The 19,489-nt window shown below is 39.2% G+C and overlaps 2 protein-coding genes across 2 annotated transcripts; both read right to left on the bottom strand.

The window, feature by feature from the left end:
• Positions 1–4,920: 4,920 nt before the first annotated feature.
• Positions 4,921–12,317, bottom strand: LOC135623377 (mitogen-activated protein kinase kinase kinase NPK1-like). Its single transcript, XM_065126294.1, has 17 exons — positions 11,793–12,317; positions 11,659–11,700; positions 11,472–11,537; positions 11,248–11,358; positions 11,087–11,165; positions 10,927–11,006; positions 10,232–10,314; positions 8,216–8,297; positions 8,013–8,113; positions 7,443–7,482; positions 7,313–7,372; positions 7,170–7,219; positions 6,902–7,097; positions 6,576–6,794; positions 6,066–6,400; positions 5,848–5,915; positions 4,921–5,769 (listed from the first exon to the last, which is right to left on the bottom strand). The coding sequence occupies exons 1-17, from the start codon at positions 12,108–12,110 to the stop codon at positions 5,690–5,692; spliced, it is 2,010 nt and encodes a 669-aa protein (XP_064982366.1). The 5' UTR covers positions 12,111–12,317; the 3' UTR covers positions 4,921–5,689.
• Positions 12,318–13,050: 733 nt separating this feature from the next.
• Positions 13,051–17,714, bottom strand: LOC103998371 (serine/threonine protein phosphatase 2A 59 kDa regulatory subunit B' gamma isoform). Its single transcript, XM_009419830.3, has 2 exons — positions 16,126–17,714; positions 13,051–13,687 (listed from the first exon to the last, which is right to left on the bottom strand). Exons 1-2 carry the CDS (start codon positions 17,284–17,286, stop codon positions 13,280–13,282), a joined length of 1,569 nt encoding a protein of 522 aa, XP_009418105.2. The 5' UTR covers positions 17,287–17,714; the 3' UTR covers positions 13,051–13,279.
• Between the last annotated feature and the right edge of the window lie 1,775 nt (positions 17,715–19,489).

Below are 19,489 nucleotides of genomic sequence, written 5' to 3'. Positions count from 1 at the left end.
AATGAATATATAAATCTCAATCTCTTGCCCTAAACCCTAGCAACAATCACAAGAGAACAATTGGGATACAAGGATCACGTCACTGCCTACAATATCTAAAATCTTCCCAAGTAATCATAGCAAGAGTCTACTGTAGATTTGATCTAACTTGAGATGATAACACTACTAGATGATTGAGAATAGCCTCTCTGCGTTGTTCTTGTCTTCTTCCCTTTCTTTCTATTCCTTTTCTGTCTTGTTTTCCTCCTTTTCTTTGGAATCCCGTGGCTGTTTTCTTCTCCCACGTTGCTGCCCTATTTATGCTTTTTTCTGCCTCCAAAACGTAGCCACCACACCCCCCCTAATGTTAATTAGAATTAGGTTAAGAGGCGGTGAGCTGTGGACTGCCCAAGCCCACTATGGGCTGCCAGCCCAATAAAGCCCTCACCAGATTACTTCCATTTCTCCATCATTCGAGATGTTCTAAACTATAAACCTCATTGTTTCGTTGCTAACCAGGATAAAATCGTTCTTGCCCACATACATGGCAATATGTTCTTGAATGAGCATCAAGATCATCATGTTCTTGAAAATACTCTCTTGATGTCGGAGAGATTTGAGAATTCCAATTTGTTTCACCTCTGGCAAGTGGGATGTTCTGAATATAAATCCACTATTTTACATTAACGACAATAAGATAGTGCAACAATCGATAGTTCTCGTGTTAAAATCAATGTGAAAATACGATTGTATGTGGTTTAATGTCATTTATAATTTTCGTGACTGTTTCCAGCAAATTCCTGATGGTTTCATGGAGTATATCGAGAAGGAAGAAGATGGAAAGGCCACCATGTACAGTCCACTGGGCTTGATTCTCTTCACGTAGAGAGAAAGTAAGGTGGCCAAGCAATTAGAAAGGTAGTGGTTAACAAGTTATGAAATAATAAAAACACGTGCAAAAGATCAATTTCATGTTGCTCTCTACTCCCCGAGGAAGTATTGGGAGTGAGCATGGGTGTCACGACAATTCAATAAAATTTTATATACGATGAAAAGTAAGCTGCAGTACATTTGAAATACAAATAACTTAAAATGAGATTTTGATAGGGAGTTTACCATAATCTTTCTTCCACTCCTTTAAGGTATAAAAATACATTCTAAATAGAAAAATAGAGGGCTCACTTCTTTTGAAATACTTGAATCCATATTTGAGGATCTCATATACTAACTTAAGCATCGAAGGAGTCGAGGTGGGAAACCCCCTACCACTGACCACTTGTGTAGGTCCTCAACACATCTAAGAAGCATTTTGGGTGAGGTCGAATACTCCAAAGTATGAACAAGCCACACCTCGGGATGATCCTAAGCTCCCTTCAATAGACAAGCCGCACCATCGGACGATTGTAGGACCATCATTGTGAGCCAGTAACACATCGGGAATCCACCTGCCATCTCAATTTCTTGTTACGATGGGTCACACCCTCACCCCAAGGGGTCCCCTCTAATAGATCTTGGATCAAATTAGACCATATTGGCTCCCTAGTTAATAACACCAAGACAACAATATTTTGACTCAAGACAAAATATGACCTATCATATTGGTGCTAGAAGGAGGGCATGAATGTCACGAGAACATATATTTATGACTCCTTCCAACAAACACCCTAACAAGGAGGTGCTCCCTCTAACACTTCACTCCTTCAAACAAGGACACCTTCCCTACACTGCTTTTTCAACAGGAAGGCATCTCCACTTTAGCACAAACTCCGAGATCACCCTAAGAGGAGATACGTTTGACCTGAGGTATCATGGGTAAGCGCCAAGCTACTCCCGAAGTTAACTCGGGCGGATCCTTCTACGCAAGGCTACTCTTCCAACTTCCCAAAAAAGAACTTTTCGGTGAGGCCTCACCTGAGAGAGAACTCATTGCCTTGAGATTATGGAAGAGAAGGCTCTACCTTGAGCATAGTACATCAACAAAAAAGATTTGGTCCTTAAAGCATACCTCAATTAAGAGCAACAATAGAGCGACACATCGAAAAAGAAAATTTCATTAAAAGTGGAGGGCTCACATCCGGAAGACCCTGACTGAAACCCTTCAAAAAAGGATAAAAAAAAAAGAGAAGAGGATAAAGCATTTAATCAAAAGAGGAGGATGAGTCAAGGCTGTCGTCGAAAGGGGCCAACGCTTCAAGGGTGTTGAGATCTTCAAGCAGTAGAGTGAAAGGTTCATCCTTGACACTCATTTTTTAGTACTTAGCCTTAAAGCTCCCCAAAGCAATGAGGTACCCATATCAATACGAAACTCTTCCCGATCTCAATAGGCCCCATCAGAACTCCTCTGACACCTTATATGTCATGATCTCCCCCCTCTCTAGCTCGTGATTCAATGTCGTTCCTCCTCCAAGAGCTCTTGAGCCTCCTTCCTGGTGGCCATCAACTTATCAGAGTACATCTACAGATTGTCCTCCAATCTATCACGAATGGTTATCGCACACTCGCAACAACTTCGTTCAACGAACCGTTCGTTACTTTTGCATGCTTGAACAGAGATATAACAGCTTGTTTTGCCTTAGTTTTTTTATGTTTTTACTTATAAAAATATATGTTCGAATAGGTTACAGTGCATAGTGTGACCGCTCACCACGCCAAGCCAAAAAGCCCCAAAATGGCTCCATTTTCACGTGCCGCGGGCTGATTTTTGTAGCGAGCTGTAGCACGCAAAACATTAGCCATCTCAACACCCTGGAACCCCCCGGGTGGCACAGGGCTGGATGGGGCTTCGGTATATTATCGGGCATTGAAAAATCTTCACAAGTTGGCATGTTCACTTGATAGGAACTTGCCTTCGTGCTCGACACTCGGTGAGCAGTTGTTTGTAGACTTGCAACTATTTGTTCTACCTTCTAAAGTCCTTGTTTTCCTCTTTCCTCGCTTTTCATCGCCCTAGTCAGGAGGTGCAACCGCCTGATCCCGGAATTTCAGGATTTGATCGTTTTGAGCTCCAAAATTGAACTGGGTTGGGGCCTATAAATACCCCACCCATTCAGCAATGAAAAAATACAGACCTACACCGAATTCTTGATCTTTTCTGTGATTCTAAGAGCTCAAATTTGTGTAAAGTCCAAAAGTTCTCCTCTTTCTGTTCTTCAAGTCTTGAGTTGTAAAGAGAGGAGAGAAAGGTTCTGTAAGGGTTGTCTCCTGAGCCCGTCAAAAGGAGTGAAATTGTAAAAGGGCAGTTGGCCTTCGCCTATTGAAGGAAGGCTTCTAGTTGACGTCGGTAACCTCGTCGGTGGAGGAAGCCAAAAGTGGAGTAGGTCAAGATTGACCGAACCACTCTAAATCTCTGGTTTGCTTTTATTTTGAGCACTTTATCATTACTGCAAACCTCCTACATAACTATTGCTCTATGCGCTTTTATGAACAAGTTTTTAAGTTCTGATCTTAATGATATGATAGGCATCAATATATGATTAATTCATGTTGATTATGAATCATTTATTGTGAGTATATTTCTGACAATATATAATCTATTAATCTTGTTAGTTGATGTCCTATTGATCCATGTTGTAATTACTCGTATTTATTAATATGAGATCAAAATATTGCTACATGCTTCTTTTGAACTCTAGCTTATTCCCTACTTGGTATTTATGCTTAAAAAAAAAACAGTTTTGTTTGAAGATAGCATCGTATGGAGAGCAAACGCTAGAGAATTATTCGAGATGAAGATAGATTTTATAATTATAAATATATTAATTTATAATAAAAAAATACTATTATATAAGAGGAGATTTTGTTTCTGCGTCGATCGATCTACATGAAACCTGAGTTAGATGATTCGGAATTTGACAATGGTCCTACAGTATTTTAGGCAAGGCATCTGACTTCAACTCCAGCTGCTGCTGCTGCTCCTGCAAAATATATCTCGTAGAAGCATGGTTCACTTAACTCTGGCTGCGGCTGCGGCTGCGGCGTCCTGCAGAATATATTTGGGATTAACACGAACGAGATTCTAAATTACGTTATCATACACGAGGGACAAGCAGGAGTCCTATATCAAGCGATAATAAAGATCTGGTCATACACCCGTTAGCGTAAGGAGAGTCCGACGACGATATGCAGGTGACCGACTGTTGCTCTCGTCAGGACGAAATGAATAGCTACAGCATCCATCTAAAATCAATGACGATGCAGTTTTCCAAGGATCCACATAACCATATCCTGTTCTGTGCTACTTGGTCAAGGCAATCCTATCTCAGATGACACGCCTGTTAGCATGAGGAGAATCTTCACGAGGATCGACTGAGGCGAATAGCTTCGACGAGGATCAGGAGATCTTCTACCTCGCGGACTGCAACTCCTGGCGACACAAAAGATGTTCCACATTTTAGAAGTAACGAGGAATGATACATATCACCCGACCCTACATGTTTCTCTGGTGTTATTCTCTTCCTACTTTGCAACAACTTCAAGTCCAAGTAAAAAACATCATCAATTTGCCGCTGCTATTTCTACAACCAGAAGAGAAAAGATTCATGACATTCTTATGCTTCTATTTCTAATATTCATCGTTTAATTTGGTAGGATGTTCTTAATAAAGAAAATATTTGGATGCGACATGATTGTGCTTGTTACTGTACATGTTATCATACCACATGTCAGTAGGTCGGCATATATTGAACCATATAGGTCTGATCGAGGACCAGCACAGATCCAGTATGCAAAATGAAAAACCATGATTGAGAGTGCCCGGATGATGATCAAGATGTCTTCTCATAAACAACATATTTTATTTCAATCTCCCCCCCCCCCATTACATCTGCAATCTTAATGAAAATCACCCATACAGATGGTAAATAATTCCTTCAACCAAACTTCTTCCAAGAGGTTTTGGAACAAAATATCTAGTAGTGGTCTTTCACAAAATATATATACATATACAGTAAGAATCTGGTGTTTATTACAAAGAAATGTTACATTTGTCCAGTAATATTCAGACTGATTCTATCTTGACTTGAAAACAAGCATATGCACGGGAGAGGCCAAAAACATAAACATTTTACAGCATTTAATGGTCCTTGCATCAACAAATCTTCTTAACCAAAATCTTACACCCGATGGTGAACACAAGGCAACATTTTACAGCATTTAATTTCCAGCCATCTATAGCCCTAATTGCTGAAGGTGGCTCTGAAATCTTCTTATGCTTAAGACTGTCGGGTGGTCCCTTCTCTCAGTATATGCTAGCTAGAGAGAGTGCAAATCTCAAACAGCATATGAACAAATAACAGGCAACATCTGTGAGATTTCGGCTGTCATCAGCCTGAAGGAGGTAAATCATATTGGTCCCTTCTCTCAGCATATGCTAGCAAGAGAGACTGCAAATCTCAAACAGCATTTGAACACCTAACAGGCAACATCCATAAGAACTGATATTTCGACTGCCATCCAAATTGAGAAAGAAAATACAAGGTATGCTCCAGACAGTAGATTGTGTACACTCATTTGCCTGGAGGTAAATCATATTCGGGTCCCTTCTCTTGACATATGCTAGCTAGAGAGATTGCAAATCTCAAACAGCATATGAACACCAAACAGGCAACATCCGTAAGAACTGATATTTCGACTGCCATCCAAATTGAGAAAGAAAAAATAAGGTATGCTCCAGACACTAGATTGTGTACTTCTTTTGCCTGAAGAAGGTAAATCATATTCGGTCTCTCTTTTGATTTAACCATCCATTCTTTGGGGAAGATATTCTCCCATAACCTGCTTGCCTCATCATCTCTGCAAGAAAAAAGGGTAATGGTCCACTTATAATGCCAAATAAATCCAGATAATAAAGATGGGGATCATATAAAGTACCTCTTTCCCTCTCAAGTTCTTGATCCAGCTCTTCTTTCCATTTCCTCCGTCTCTCCGAAAATTTGTCACTGTTGAGAACATGCTTCTCATTTTAGGAATTTGGTAGCCTAGGAAGTCAATCTAGTGCTAAACAGCTAATTTTAGACCATCTAATTCAGAATTCTTAACAGAAGGCAACACATATGAGATAATTTTCAACAGAAGTGTCTTTATCAAACCTTGGGCAATTTGGTTCCTGTTGAGCATCTTGAAGAAGACCTCCCCTTTCATTAAACTTAGGTGAAATTTCTCTTAGGACTTGATCATTCTCTTCCCCACTATTTGAGACTCGTCTGCTGCAATTTTCAGGACTCACCCTATTAGCTGTGCCAACAAGTGGAACAGTCTTCCCGCTTATATTCTTGTTGGGTGAAGTCTTGATCTTGGGAGGAAATTTTAAATTTTTGGTCATATTTTCCTCACTTTTCTTTCCAGCACATGTCTCATTGTTGTTATTTAGGCTATTAATGAACTCCTGGAAGAGAGGTGTCTGCAACTTCTTCAGATCAAGGGCCTGTCCTCGTGAAAAGAAAATGTTCTCGATTATAAATCTCATCAAGTAAGACATGTGAAGCCATTTTCATGACCAAATGAGACCAAGAAGATGGAAAATCAAGATTAACTTTAAATCTATTATCCACAAAAGAAAAGAGAATGCAAGAGAAATAAACAGGTTACTAAGTGTCTACCTTCTCATCCAGAAAAGCTCTTATTTTTGACTCTGTAACTTCATCATCATCTTCAGGAACTAACTTGCAAGGAAATGTAAAATCCTTTTCCCCTTTTCTAGTGCATGAAACATCGATGAAAGATTCACTTAAGTCATTGAAGTCCATTTTTTTGTGCTTTAAATTGATATCAAACTCATTTGACCAGTCATCAAAGGGCTCAGATATTGGGTTGAAACTCTGGAGAATCAAAGCACCAAAGTTACCAACAAATACCAATAGATACTATCTTAATTATATGTAAGCATTTTATAATATCTCTCACATGACTCTAAATTGCGACTTACTGATCCAACAACTGGAAAATCATCTTTATCGTCCAACCGGCACATATCACTACTAGTACTCATGTCCCATATTGGTCTCACAGAAGATAGCTTTCCACGAAAGAAAGTAGAGCATCTTCCGCTGCTGCTACCACTACCACAGCCACCTATGTCCAATCCCTCACAACAAGTTCTGTTGTCAACCACTAGAGTATTGCTGCAATAGAGCCTCTCCAAAGTCAAATATTGAAATTAACTGGTAGTCTAAAAGAAATTAGTGCTTGCTTACATGCTTTTCATGTACAATTTCGATGGCAGGGCTGCATCTTTTGTGGATTCCTGATATGGCAAGTGTGTCAGGGAAGAAATATTGTAAAAGCGGTAGGACATGAACTTTTTAAGATGACTAGCTTCCACATGGAGTGAACTAACCGCAAGTGCAGAGTGGTGTATTGGATGCATATCCTGAAATTCCTTGGTAACAAAAGCATGCTGCATGAAAGTTTTAATAGAAGTAAATAACATATGTGATAACAAATGATAACTTCAGGATCAACAGTACCTGGAGCAAATCAGATGAAGTGGGCCTCAGATTTGGTTCCCTGTAAAAAATTACATGTTAGACTCCCAGAAATCTGGCAAGGAGCACAAGAGAAGTAAAAAAACCAAGCAAAGAAGAAAAATGCACGAGCTAGGAGTCTTGAAAAAGATGTATATTTTTAAGGCATTCACATGCCCAATTGTCAATACTAGTAGCTTGTTAATCCAGTAAATGTACTTGAAAATAGTTTTCATGTCACTCTTTTTCTTTGAATTTTTTTAATATTTATATTTTTGCAGCTTTAACAAATTATTAGCACACAATTAATGTAATGAGAATTTTGCAGTCTTCACATGGCAGCCTGTGGAGATCCTTGGTTTTTGCAACAAGTTCACTATGAACCAAAATTAACTTTGTTTCCATCTGGTATTCGACAGGCATTAACAGAGAAGAGTCTAATTATGCACAAATTAGTCTGGTTGACCAATTTCCCCTGGAGCAGCATCAAGAAAATAACTTTGAAGAATAACTCCAGAAAATAAATGGAATAAAAATGCCAAACCATCAAGAATGCAAAAAGAAAGAGCGTACTTCTGTAAGCATTTCAAAAGAAAATCCTTTGCCTCCAAAGAAAGATGTTCTGGTATAGGAGGATGCGATTTGGTTGTTCCAATGTGGAAAAGAGCAGCAACCTGGATCATAATTCAGTTTTTACCAGAGAAGGAATGGTAAAGGTATAATTGGGCAGTTTATGCACCCAATCAAATTTCATCAGGACAGTGGGAAAAGCGTACCTCTTGATATTGCTGACTCCAGGGAGGCTTACCTGTAGCCATCTCTATGACAGTGCAACCAACACTCCATATATCAGCTGAGCTGAGAAAGTTGATAATCTTTCAGAAATTATATCTAATCCAAGCACAAGTGCATCATTATAGGGAAAAGAGTAACGGAAGTTCAAATTAGCAATCACAATGCTGTTCATGTTGGTAAATGGGATCATATCCCTAGAAAACACATGCTTGCAATTACATCTGAAAAGGCAGAGAAAATTATAAAAAAGTACAGGAATAGGAATAAAAATCATGAATTAGTTATTAATATAATTTGTGGCTTCAAGCTTTAGTAATCTGTTAGACCAATTAAAATGAAGTTCACACTAGTTTCATATTGCAGTTGGCAGCTCAATTTTGCCCAACAAAATCAACTAGCATCTTTTGATGTTACAAAAAGAACCTGCTAGCAAAAGAGAATTAGGAAAATAATAGATAAAAACAAAATTTAGTCCTATCATGCAAGATCAAAACTGTGCTTCTGGAATTACTAGCAGTACACTGACTGAATATAGAATTGACAACAATTTTAAGGTTAATGTCCATTTAAGGACAGATTGGTAGAGAACCAATATGCAGAAGAAATGCAAGAACCAAGCAGGCCTTCTACCAGAAAAATTGCAGGAGGAAATTAGATAGCAAAAAATTAATGCGTAACTGTGTATAATATGTACCAAAATAGTTAGTAGTATAATCTTTTAAGCAATAATGCAAGAAAACAGAAAAGAGAAGCTTAAAATACAAACACCCCTTCCAAAATACAAATCTAACTACTTTGCCATAATTATGCCTGTTCTAAAATGTCTCATTTAATCAGGTTATAACCATGACAAACCCAAATGCTCATCTAATATGAAGAATAATGATCCCAAACATGGATATAATGAAATCCATTACTACTGTACAAGCAACTTCGCGAAACTACTTTACATGCTATACAGGTTGGTTTCAAGGCATAAACAGATGCCAAACATGAGAATATTGTGGCTCAGCTATGTAGGTTGGTTTCAGAAACTCATTGGCATACATTCATTTGTTATTATTACACAGTTGTTCTACGATCATCCTGTTTTTTGCAACAGAACCAGATAGCTCTGCTGATAGTTAATGATAAATATAGACTTGTTCTGGCCAATATGCTTTCCATATTTGCCTTATATGTACAGGATTATACAGACTTACACAATGGCAGCAAAAGATCCATGTAGACAACCCAAACAGTTGAGACATTATGAATAGTTGTTGTTATTGTTGTTGTAGCACTAGGATTGTGAAAAGAATGTCATTTCCCACCCTGTACTTAGATCACCAATGCCATAAAATTTAGTTGCATGGTGCTGGTATTCATTAGTATCCATTTCAGATTATAGAAGAGAGAAAAATGATATTTGCATCCTGAATTATTTGATATTTATTATTAAAAAATAAAATCAAATATGATATTCACATCTAAACAAGTTTCAGAGAGAACATTCAAACAAAAGAGCAATCTCTGCCAAAATAATCAAACTCATGCAGAAAGGGGAAACACGATCATTAAGGCATTATCTCCAATATCTAAAGATATGGATTCTCATGAAGTAAAGTTAGTTATATGTATTTCATGTCCTTATTTTACACTCATATAATGCAAATATTGAATTAAGTTATCTACTTAAATGTGTAAACTCTGTTTACAGCAACCGATGAAATAACTTCAGTAATAATGTTTATTTAAATATTTCTCAAAACAATGTACAAGATAAGCTCAGCAAAAACTATTACCGTCCAGCATATATCTAATCATCTACACAAATTAAAGAGGAAACAGGTTTTGTTAATTTCTTCAGAGCTAGGAAAAGGAAAAAAAAATGGAGAAGCCAAAATGTTCTGGAAAAGCCAAAATTCTTCATGCAATGAAGTGAAAAAGGAAAAGGAATGTACATCTAGATATCTACTGATGCTAAAAAGAATAAGGTGGAAAAATTTTATGCTTACAAGCTATGCCCAGTCTGAAGAATTACTTCTGGTGCCATCCAGTATGGAGTACCCTTCATTGACTTGGCTGCATTCATAGTTGCCTAACAAAATTTTATGCTCATAAGTAAACAGTGAAATGGAAATAAGGTCTCACGACAGAAAAGAATATGAGAAGAACTTAGTGTGACTAAATACTTCTCCTGTGCTGGAACAGAGTTTATCTAGTGCAAACTAATTGTGAAAATTTTAAGGCTATTTCACAAACTCGGTAAGCGGGTATTTGCCTGATAGGTTCATATCTTGTAGGTAAAGGATGTACTAAAGAAGAATATAAGAGGCAAAACGAAAGAGATGTGAAAAAGTGAAAAAAAAAAGAAAAGATTAAACACTTATTTAAGTTGCAATTGTAGGAAAGAAAAGCCTAAAATGACTGACATTAACTGATCACGTCAAGATGCATTATAAAAATCCTTGACACATAATCTGATTACCAGCTGTTAAAACATATACTATTGGTTATGAGCATGATAGAATAATATAAATCATTTGGAAGTCTATTTACTGGTTCACTACAATGCATATCCAAGAGTAGAAGTTTGATGAGTTTAGAAATGTGTTGGTTTGAACAAAGAACGAGCACATAGAGCATTGTATTTGGCAGAACGACTTTAATAAAGAGTATCACAAAGAAGTTCTCTGTTTTTCTTTCATACCAGCTTTGCAACTTGCTTAGATGCCCCAAAATCTGCTAGTTTTATGCAACCCTTGTTATCCACGAGAATGTTTGCACCCTGAATTGGTAAGATTTAACTACTTTCAGACGAAAAGTTAAACAAAGCATTCGAGCCAAAAGTCAAGAAAAATGCCATTCCTTAATGTCCCTGTGTATGATTCCATTTTGATGAAGATACTCGAGCCCCTGCAAGAGCTGCTTGGTATACATTCTTATAACCTGTTTCAAAAAGGGGACAATGTTAGCAAGCATCAGCATTTGTATCATTCCCCTGACCAGTATAAAAAACAGAGTTACTTACAGCCTCTGGGAAGGACCCAAATTTTCCAAGTAATGACGAGATGGATCCACCTGGGACAAACTCCAGCAAAATGTTTAAGGTCTCGTCTTCCCTAGCTGTTCCCAGATATCTCTGTTACAAACCGGACAAGATCAAAAGGTACACCTAAATGAACAATACGAAGCAAGTAACTTCATCAAAAAAGGACTGGGTTGACATCAAATAACCTAAACAAAGTCACTCACCACAATATTTGGATGAGATAGGTTTCTAAGAAGATTTACTTCTTCCTCAAGCTCCTTTATATGAGCCTAACACCAAGTTAGGATAAACAAGAAATAAAAGAATCGTCAACAACAGAGTCAATGCTTTCTGAAATGGGAAAATGGGTTTTAACCAGACGAAAAGGGAATGATATGGAAAAATCGTAACTTGAGCTTTCTCCTTGGAAGCACCGCTAGTCCCCATCAAGACCTGCACACGAACACGCCCATGGATCAAGACGATCGCCAAATGAACGAAATCAAAGTTTCTAGGCATGACAACAGGAATTAACGAGCGCCTACCTGCTTCACCGCAAGAAGCTCCCCCGAATCGAGATTCATACCCATGTAGACATGGCCGAAGGCACCGCAACCGATGAGTTCACCCTTTCGCCAACGAATGGGGGGGATATCGTCCGCCGGAACCCGGTGCGGCGGCACCGGCGGAGGGAGTTTGGGAGTGGACCCTCCGAACCCTAGACCCAGCCCGATCCTGGACTTCCTAAGGCAAGATCCAATCCTTTCCGCGATCCTTCTGCCCCCGCCGCCGCCGTCCTCGATCCGATCAGGGCTCGGATGGAACACGAGGGATCTACGCACCGATCCGAAGAGGCCTTGCATCTTCGCTTCTGCCGCGGCTCTTCTACGACCGCACCTGGATGCTGCTTGTGCTGATGGATCTCAGGGCCGTGCTTTGGATCTCATCTGAGGAGAGGAGCGGACAGAGATGGAGATTCTAAGAGAAGCGAGAGAGGCGACGAGACGGGAATCGAAGAATACGCTGCTGTGCTCGGCAACGGCAGTGGGCAGAGGAAGAGAGCAGTTAGGAGCGGCTTTGTTAGTGGGGCGAATTTTTGGGGTCGACCTTTTTCAAATGCGATGTGATTTTTAGGTACCAAAATGCCCCTCATAGCCGTTACATGGATACAGGTTTAGCAATGGAATCGTTTTCTTTTATTTTTTTAAATGATTTTGCCCTATAGAATTATTTGTGAGCATATATTTATTTAATTATATTCACAAATTATACCAAGTCCCTTTAATAATATTGTCCTAATTGAAAGCTTGGGCCTCCAGTTAGCTCTAACTTCTCTTGTGGATTTTCACTATGTTCAATAATTGTTCCTTTTTTCTAAAAGAAAGAAAGAAAAAAAAAAAGGGGATATTTTCACCACTATTGGTCTGAGAATCTATATGCGAATTTTCAGGAGGATGGGTAATCTATAGTTCTTAAACGAGGCAAAGAACACTACATATTTATTTATTAAAAAATGTTTAAAGTTTATGGAGCTTATTTAGAAATTGAAAGCCTGGGGACATCAATTAATTTTCACGACAGGGCGATTAAACGAGTTTGGAGTGGAGGGGGATATGTGACATCAGAACCTTGGCCGTCAATTAATTTTTGGATTTGATCTCACCTTTGAGATCTGTGCGAGGGCATGCGGACGATGAGATCTCCGTCCAGTTGGTCATCATCCTCGCGCGGGAGAGAAGACGAGAAAAGAAACCCTCTGTCCAGCCCTGTGAGAAATCGTTATCGATCCAGCAAATAAACACATTACCTAAAATGATTCTGCCACTAATGTTAATGAATCTATATGTAACATTCAAAGCAGCAGCAGTCGTTCCTGAAACAAATAGAATATGACTATAATTACTTCGCATGAATGTTCAGTCCCTATAATAACTTCTGATTATGCACATCTTCTTACTCTAAAGAGGACTAATCATCACGACCTAATCTTCTACCAAGCCTCAGAATGTCACCCCAACGTACTCTTTTCAAGTTAATTACCAGTTACTGGCGATACTGCAGAGGCGGTTGCAAGAGGGCTTGGTGCAGCAATGCGGAGGGAAGAGACGATTCGAGAAACCAGCACAGCTTCATTACTGATCGCTCTCGTTGCTGCAACTTCTTCTAAGCGCTTCCATGTCAGTTCTCTCTTCTCCTGTGCTGCCTTCTCCTTTGTGTCATCTTGTTCAAATTTAAGCAAGCACTCGTTGAAAAGCTCTTGGTCTGCATCCAACAACAGTTTCCTCACATTCAGAGTTAGGCTTTGAACAGCCTGGTTCCAGTGGCTCCTGTTATTCCTCTCCAATGATGGGAAGATAATAGGCAGTACGACCTTCCGGTTCTGGATGATCAAGTTTCTTATGTGATCATTGTTCCATAGGAACAAAGCTCGCTCTGCTACCTGAACCAAGGGACAGTTTAATATAATTCTTAATCTACCAGGAATATTGCCAGCATATAACAAAAATGCTTATTCCCCTAAATTTTCTACTGGATGCAAGTTACACCTTTATAGAGGGTTCAAAATGCAGAATTGATTACAGCAACCCTAATTTATCTGGGCCCTAAGAGTATATATTTCAACTTCATCAAGATGGCATGCTGTGGAATAGAGATAATGATCACAACTTATCACAGAAACATCTATGTTCTCTGTTTGTTGAATGCTGAATTTGATTGTGAAAGTAGGAACGTGCATGAATATCGAAATCAATTTGGTAATTAACTAGTGTATAACTAAGAATGAAAAATAGCAAAGAACTTAAAACTGCCAAAAAAAAAAAAAAGTTGAAACCAGAATTTATTCCAATATAGCACTAGCGTAAGAGAGAATGAACATATGCTCTGGAGACCTACATAGTTAGAAGAGGTAAACTGATTAGTGTTAGTGATGCAAGGAGAGGTAACGGAATTCCTAAAAAGACTTTAATAAAAACTATAAATAAATATTTAAATATTCAACTTAACTAGACATATGACCTTTCGTAGATTTCAATATTGATAAAAATATCCATGTAGCCGGCCTAAAGAGTAGGGGCTTAGAACTTTATTGTTGTTTTTATTATTGTATGGCACTAGCATAACACCCAAAATATAAACAATGAAAAAGAATTTCCCAACTTCAAGATTGCCAGAAGAGTGGCAGTCGTTTCCAATTTTCAACATATTTCCTATTCAACATCATATCCAATACACTTTTAGTATAATCCGGTCGATCTACTGCCCGTAGTTCAAACTTTAAACAGGAAGGATTTACTTTGAAACAAAGAATTGAAGGCTGCTGATAGTACCAAATGGTAGGAAGGGAAGTAAGTAACAGAAAGTAATTTGTTGCAAAATCATGTTCTCGTAATTTAATTCCTTGAATCCAGGGAGAAATGTAGGTTAACTGTGGAGCAAGATAATAAAGAAACTCAAGAATAACACTTCTGTAAACTGTAACTTTCCAAACTTCTAACTACAGTCAATGATGGAATCAAGGATCAAAATATTCATAACTAAAGCTAATTGAATAGCTTTTAGAATTTAGAAATTCGTAATATGTTTTATTCTGGGTCCACAAGTGTGATTGTCATCCTCGACAGAAAATAAAGATCTCAGGTAAATGATCTCAGACTCTCCTTGACAGAAAATAAAGATTGCCATCAGGCAAATGATCTCAGACTCTCTTTGACCACTCATTCTCTGCATTGTGGCATATTTCAGAAACCATAATCTCTTAAATCTGACAGATCTTTTAGCAATCTAAACATCCCAAGGATTTCTCACCTCCAAGGGTTTTCACATATGATAATCCAATTCCTTAACTTAATAGGTTTGTCAGTGTTATCTATGTTTGAGTCAATTCCATCTCTTTCAGTAGAAGAGTATGCCTAGCGCATGACACTCTTGCCAATGTAAGGCCTGCAGAGGGTCAACATATGCAGCATTACCCCCACAAAAGACACTTGATTTGACTAATTAAAGCAAATGCAAATTATCAATCCATTATCCTAATTCAACCATCATTTTTTCATATATCATTTCATTATACAGAACCTCCACATATAGCACCAGTAAACCAGTTAACAACTTTGACACTATATTCCAATGTCGGCAGTAGCAGATAATTTATCAGCATCACTGCAATAGTTTAAACCAAATATCATGTTTAGAGGGTATCACGGAGTAAAATTTGTTATAGGAATAGCACTAACCTTACTAAAACAGTGTATCTACCATTATAGCATGAACAGGTATATTCATGTTATGAAATAAGATTGCAACATCCTAGCACATGCTCTTAACAGATACTTATGCAAAGTTTAGATCCCTCTTAGTGCAAATGAACTACAAATCATGAACCCCTTTTTGTTTTATAAAATTTCCTTTTTTTTTTTCCTCTCTCCACTCTTCATGATGCAGTTGGCTTTTCATGGCCTTTTTTCCCCTCAACACATTAATTACTCTTGGTGTATGGTGTTCTAAAAAAGTCCCTATTTTCCAATCTATTTGAGATAAATGGCTTTGAAATCCTTGGCTTTCCAGGAAGAATGAATCTCTCACCATAGATCTCGCTCCAGGGTTCTATTTTCACTTTGCAATATTTAATGGTTGAAACCACATCAATTTTAATCGAGGTTAATCACATTTTACAATTAAGTCTTGAGCATTGCTCTGTCCAAAAGCAATGTACACCAATGCAAATTCAGAGAAATATTAATTTGCATGATGTTAACTCATCAGACTTCTTGGCTCTAAGAATGAGCACACCAAAAACGCAACCGTTATTTGGAGCATAAGTATCTATGGTTTCAGAGATAGTCAGCGGAACCAATTATCACAACAAAAATGGAGTACCTGGAAATGTGAGCTGTTTAAACAGCGTCCAATCTGTCGGAACAAGGGCACCATGCACCTCTGAAACTCTGCCACCTGCGTCAACTCCAACACCTCCTCGAGTTCACCAAGAAACATGACCTCTTTCGAGCTATTTGTTATTGGCCAGTACTTCAACAATCCTCTGATCACCGTATCTGCCAGCTTATAGTCCTTCTCCACAAACTGTGTGATACAGTATGACAGCTGCTGGTGGTATAGAACGACGCACTTGGGCTTATGAAGCGGTATCAGAACACGAACCAGGAACAGCTTGTGCTCTTCCTTCAGCGGCAAAGCAAACCCGTTTATGATGCTCCCTAAGATCTCCAGCAGCTCGGCAATCCCATTGTGCTTCTCGGACTCAAAGATGAACTGGTAGAAGATGTTGTTGATGACCTTCCTGATAAAGGGTCGGTGTACCATGAATTTGCCATACACCCTGTGGAGTATGGTCTTGAGATACTCCCTCTCCCTCTGGTCCTCGGAGTCGAACAGGTCGAGCAGCTGCAGCACGAAGGAGTGATCGATGTAGCGCTTGGCGAGCTTCGCGTGGGTGTCCGGCGACGTCACGAAGCGCAGCAGGAACTCGTAGACGACCTGAAGGTGGGGCCAGGCGGGCTCCATCTCGGGCTCCTCCTCCTCGCCGTCGAACCCGTCGGGGCTGCGGTGGCGCTCCACGTTAGACGACGGTAAGGCGCGAAACAGGTTGGCGGCCAACATCCGCGTGGCCTCCTGCATGGCGGCCTCGCTGAACTTGGCGCCGCCGGAGACGACGTAGTCCACGAGCTCCAGCAGCGTCTGCCGCTTCACTTCCTTCTCCCTGAGGTTCCGGTCGGGGTCGCCGAAGTCGAGGACGACGCAGCACATGGCCAGCTTCTTGAGGAAGAGGCCGGGCTTCTCGGAGCTCGGGACGTCGCGGAAGCTGGGGAGCGGCTCGTAGGCGAGGAGGGAGAGGGCGAAGGAGTCGGCGTCTGCGGCGTGGCCGTTGCCGACCGCGTCGGCGGGTTGCGTTCCGGGAAATTTCTTGGCAGGATTCGAGGATGCTCTCGCGGACGACGAGGTGAGGGAGGGGTCGGCGGCAGCGGCGGAGGATTTGGAGGAGGGTTTGCGGGGCAGCTTGTTGAGGATCTGCTTGATCATATTATCCTTTCTTGTAAAAATTCCGGCCCCAAGAAACCGAAAGAAAGCAAGAAAGGAGGAAGACAAAACCCTAATAAAGAAAATGAAATCGGTGGGTGGAGGGGAGAGGAAATGGAGGTGATATAGGAGGAGTTGGGGCGGAGGAGAAGTATTGCAGTTGCTACTTCCCAATTCAAAACACACTTGGCTGGTAGTCCGTCTTCTTTTCTAGTCGTGCAGACAGGGTTGTTTAGGCAACTAATAATAGCAGTTGGTGGCAGAGAAACGGAAGCAGGCGGGCAGACCAGTGCTATTGTCAAGTAAATGGAGCGAGCGAGCGAGAGAGAGAGAGAGAGAGAGAGAGAGAGGGTCTGGGGAGCAGGGACAAGGGGCGGCTGCGGCCGAGTACGGGAAAGGTGGGTTGACACGTGCGGACGGGGGCGAGGGATGCAAACCAAAGCATGCGAGGGAGAAGAAGACAACCACCCCGTTCTCCGGTTCGGTTGCACGTGCGAAGTAGCTGAGCAGGAAACTTATGGGCCGGACTTGACGTGAAAAGGACGTTTGGTGTTGCGGATCAGTTATTAGTACAGTTAAATTGTGATAAGTCTGTTTAATATCATATATTTCCATTGGGTTGGTTCGTAAGAAACGATTCCGTCACACTTAATTTGAATATAAATCTATCGATTAAACTAGATGACACCTTCACATAATTATAAAACTAAAAATTTTGAATTAGTTAAGATTAAGATTGAATATATAAAATGTAAATTTAATATATTTTAATATTTAAACGTTTTAAAAATCTTAAACGATGAAAATATTAATGAAGATTTTATTTATAAAATAAAAATTAAGTGATTAAAAGTAAACCTATTTATTTTTAAAAATTATAAAATAATTATTAGACCGTCAGTATTTTATGAATTCAATTATTGGACGATTAAAAAATATTATAAATAAAAAATTTACATCACCAAAATAAAAAATATTAAGGTGAATGCATAAAGTTATTAAAAAACATATTTTCATTGATAAACAATTAAGTGTAACTCCAATTGAGTATATAATAAGTAAGAATTATTCAAAATAATAAGAACATATACTAAAGAGACGTAAAAAGAGAAATCTAAGAAGACTTCACTTAAAAATGTAAATAAAAGATTGAGTTCACTTAATGTAATCAAAGATATTACTTGTACAAGACTCAACGATAATATATATATATATATATATATATATATATATAGTTGATCCCAAATAATTAGGGAGGAATTAGAACTTATTACTATTGTTGTTGCAGTATAGCTGGCCTATCATCAGTGATACTCCTGGCAGTGAAAATTACTGTGTGCTCAGAAGAAAATTTTCTGAACCAGAACTGAATTAGTGAAAATATTATATTATTAAGTTCTTGCCGCAACAGGACTTGATGCATCAAAATATTTACTCAAATTAATTGCTTAATCTGTGGCAAGAATGAAGTGTGTAACAATCCAAATCCCATCTGGCAGCCAGCTGAATTGAGAAAGGGTGTAGCAGCAGTCTCATTGCCAGGGCCGTGGCAAGATCATCCACTTTGTGCTCTTCCCGAGTCTTAAAACTAGACTATGGTGTCTCACAGCCTCCTGCCAAAGAGAAGATGAAAACAACAGCAATGAAAAATGTGTGTGTAAATGGAATTAGAGGGTAGGCTTTAGGGTTTAAGTAAAGACAGGACAACTTTCTTCCGTCTCATGTGATTGATATGAATTTAGAACATCTCCTTGATGCTCTGAGCAAAAGCGAAAGAAAGATGAAAAGATTCCTACTACAGACAGTATTGCATCTTCAGATTTAGTGATCCATGTTTAGGCTTATTCAAGTGCAAACAGTCTGACCAGAAGAGGCCTTGTACAGAGACCAATCAAATCAGCACGAAAATGCATAGAATCACCATAATTCTGTTGCTACTTGTGCAAGTTACTTAGCAAGAGAATAATTTATTCAAGATAAATCACAAAAGAATGACAAAGTCTCTATTTCTTAGCATGCCATTGAAACACCTATATTTGGGACTTGTAAACTTGATGATGATGATGATGATGTTGGAAGAGGCCAATGATTCACTCGCTTGCTCTCTCTCAGGTGACAATATTGTTTTCTGATTTCCGTACTAGTAGTTTAGGTTGACAAAAGGAGATACCTATGCAGAGGTCAGTAAGAACCTGATACTTCATAG

The sequence above is a fragment of the Musa acuminata genome, chromosome BXJ2-9 (assembly GCF_036884655.1).
Source record: "Musa acuminata AAA Group cultivar baxijiao chromosome BXJ2-9, Cavendish_Baxijiao_AAA, whole genome shotgun sequence".
NCBI lineage: Eukaryota > Viridiplantae > Streptophyta > Magnoliopsida > Zingiberales > Musaceae > Musa > Musa acuminata.
The sequence above is the reverse complement of the archived record's forward strand: the minus strand, read 5'-3'. Positions and strand labels throughout refer to the sequence as shown.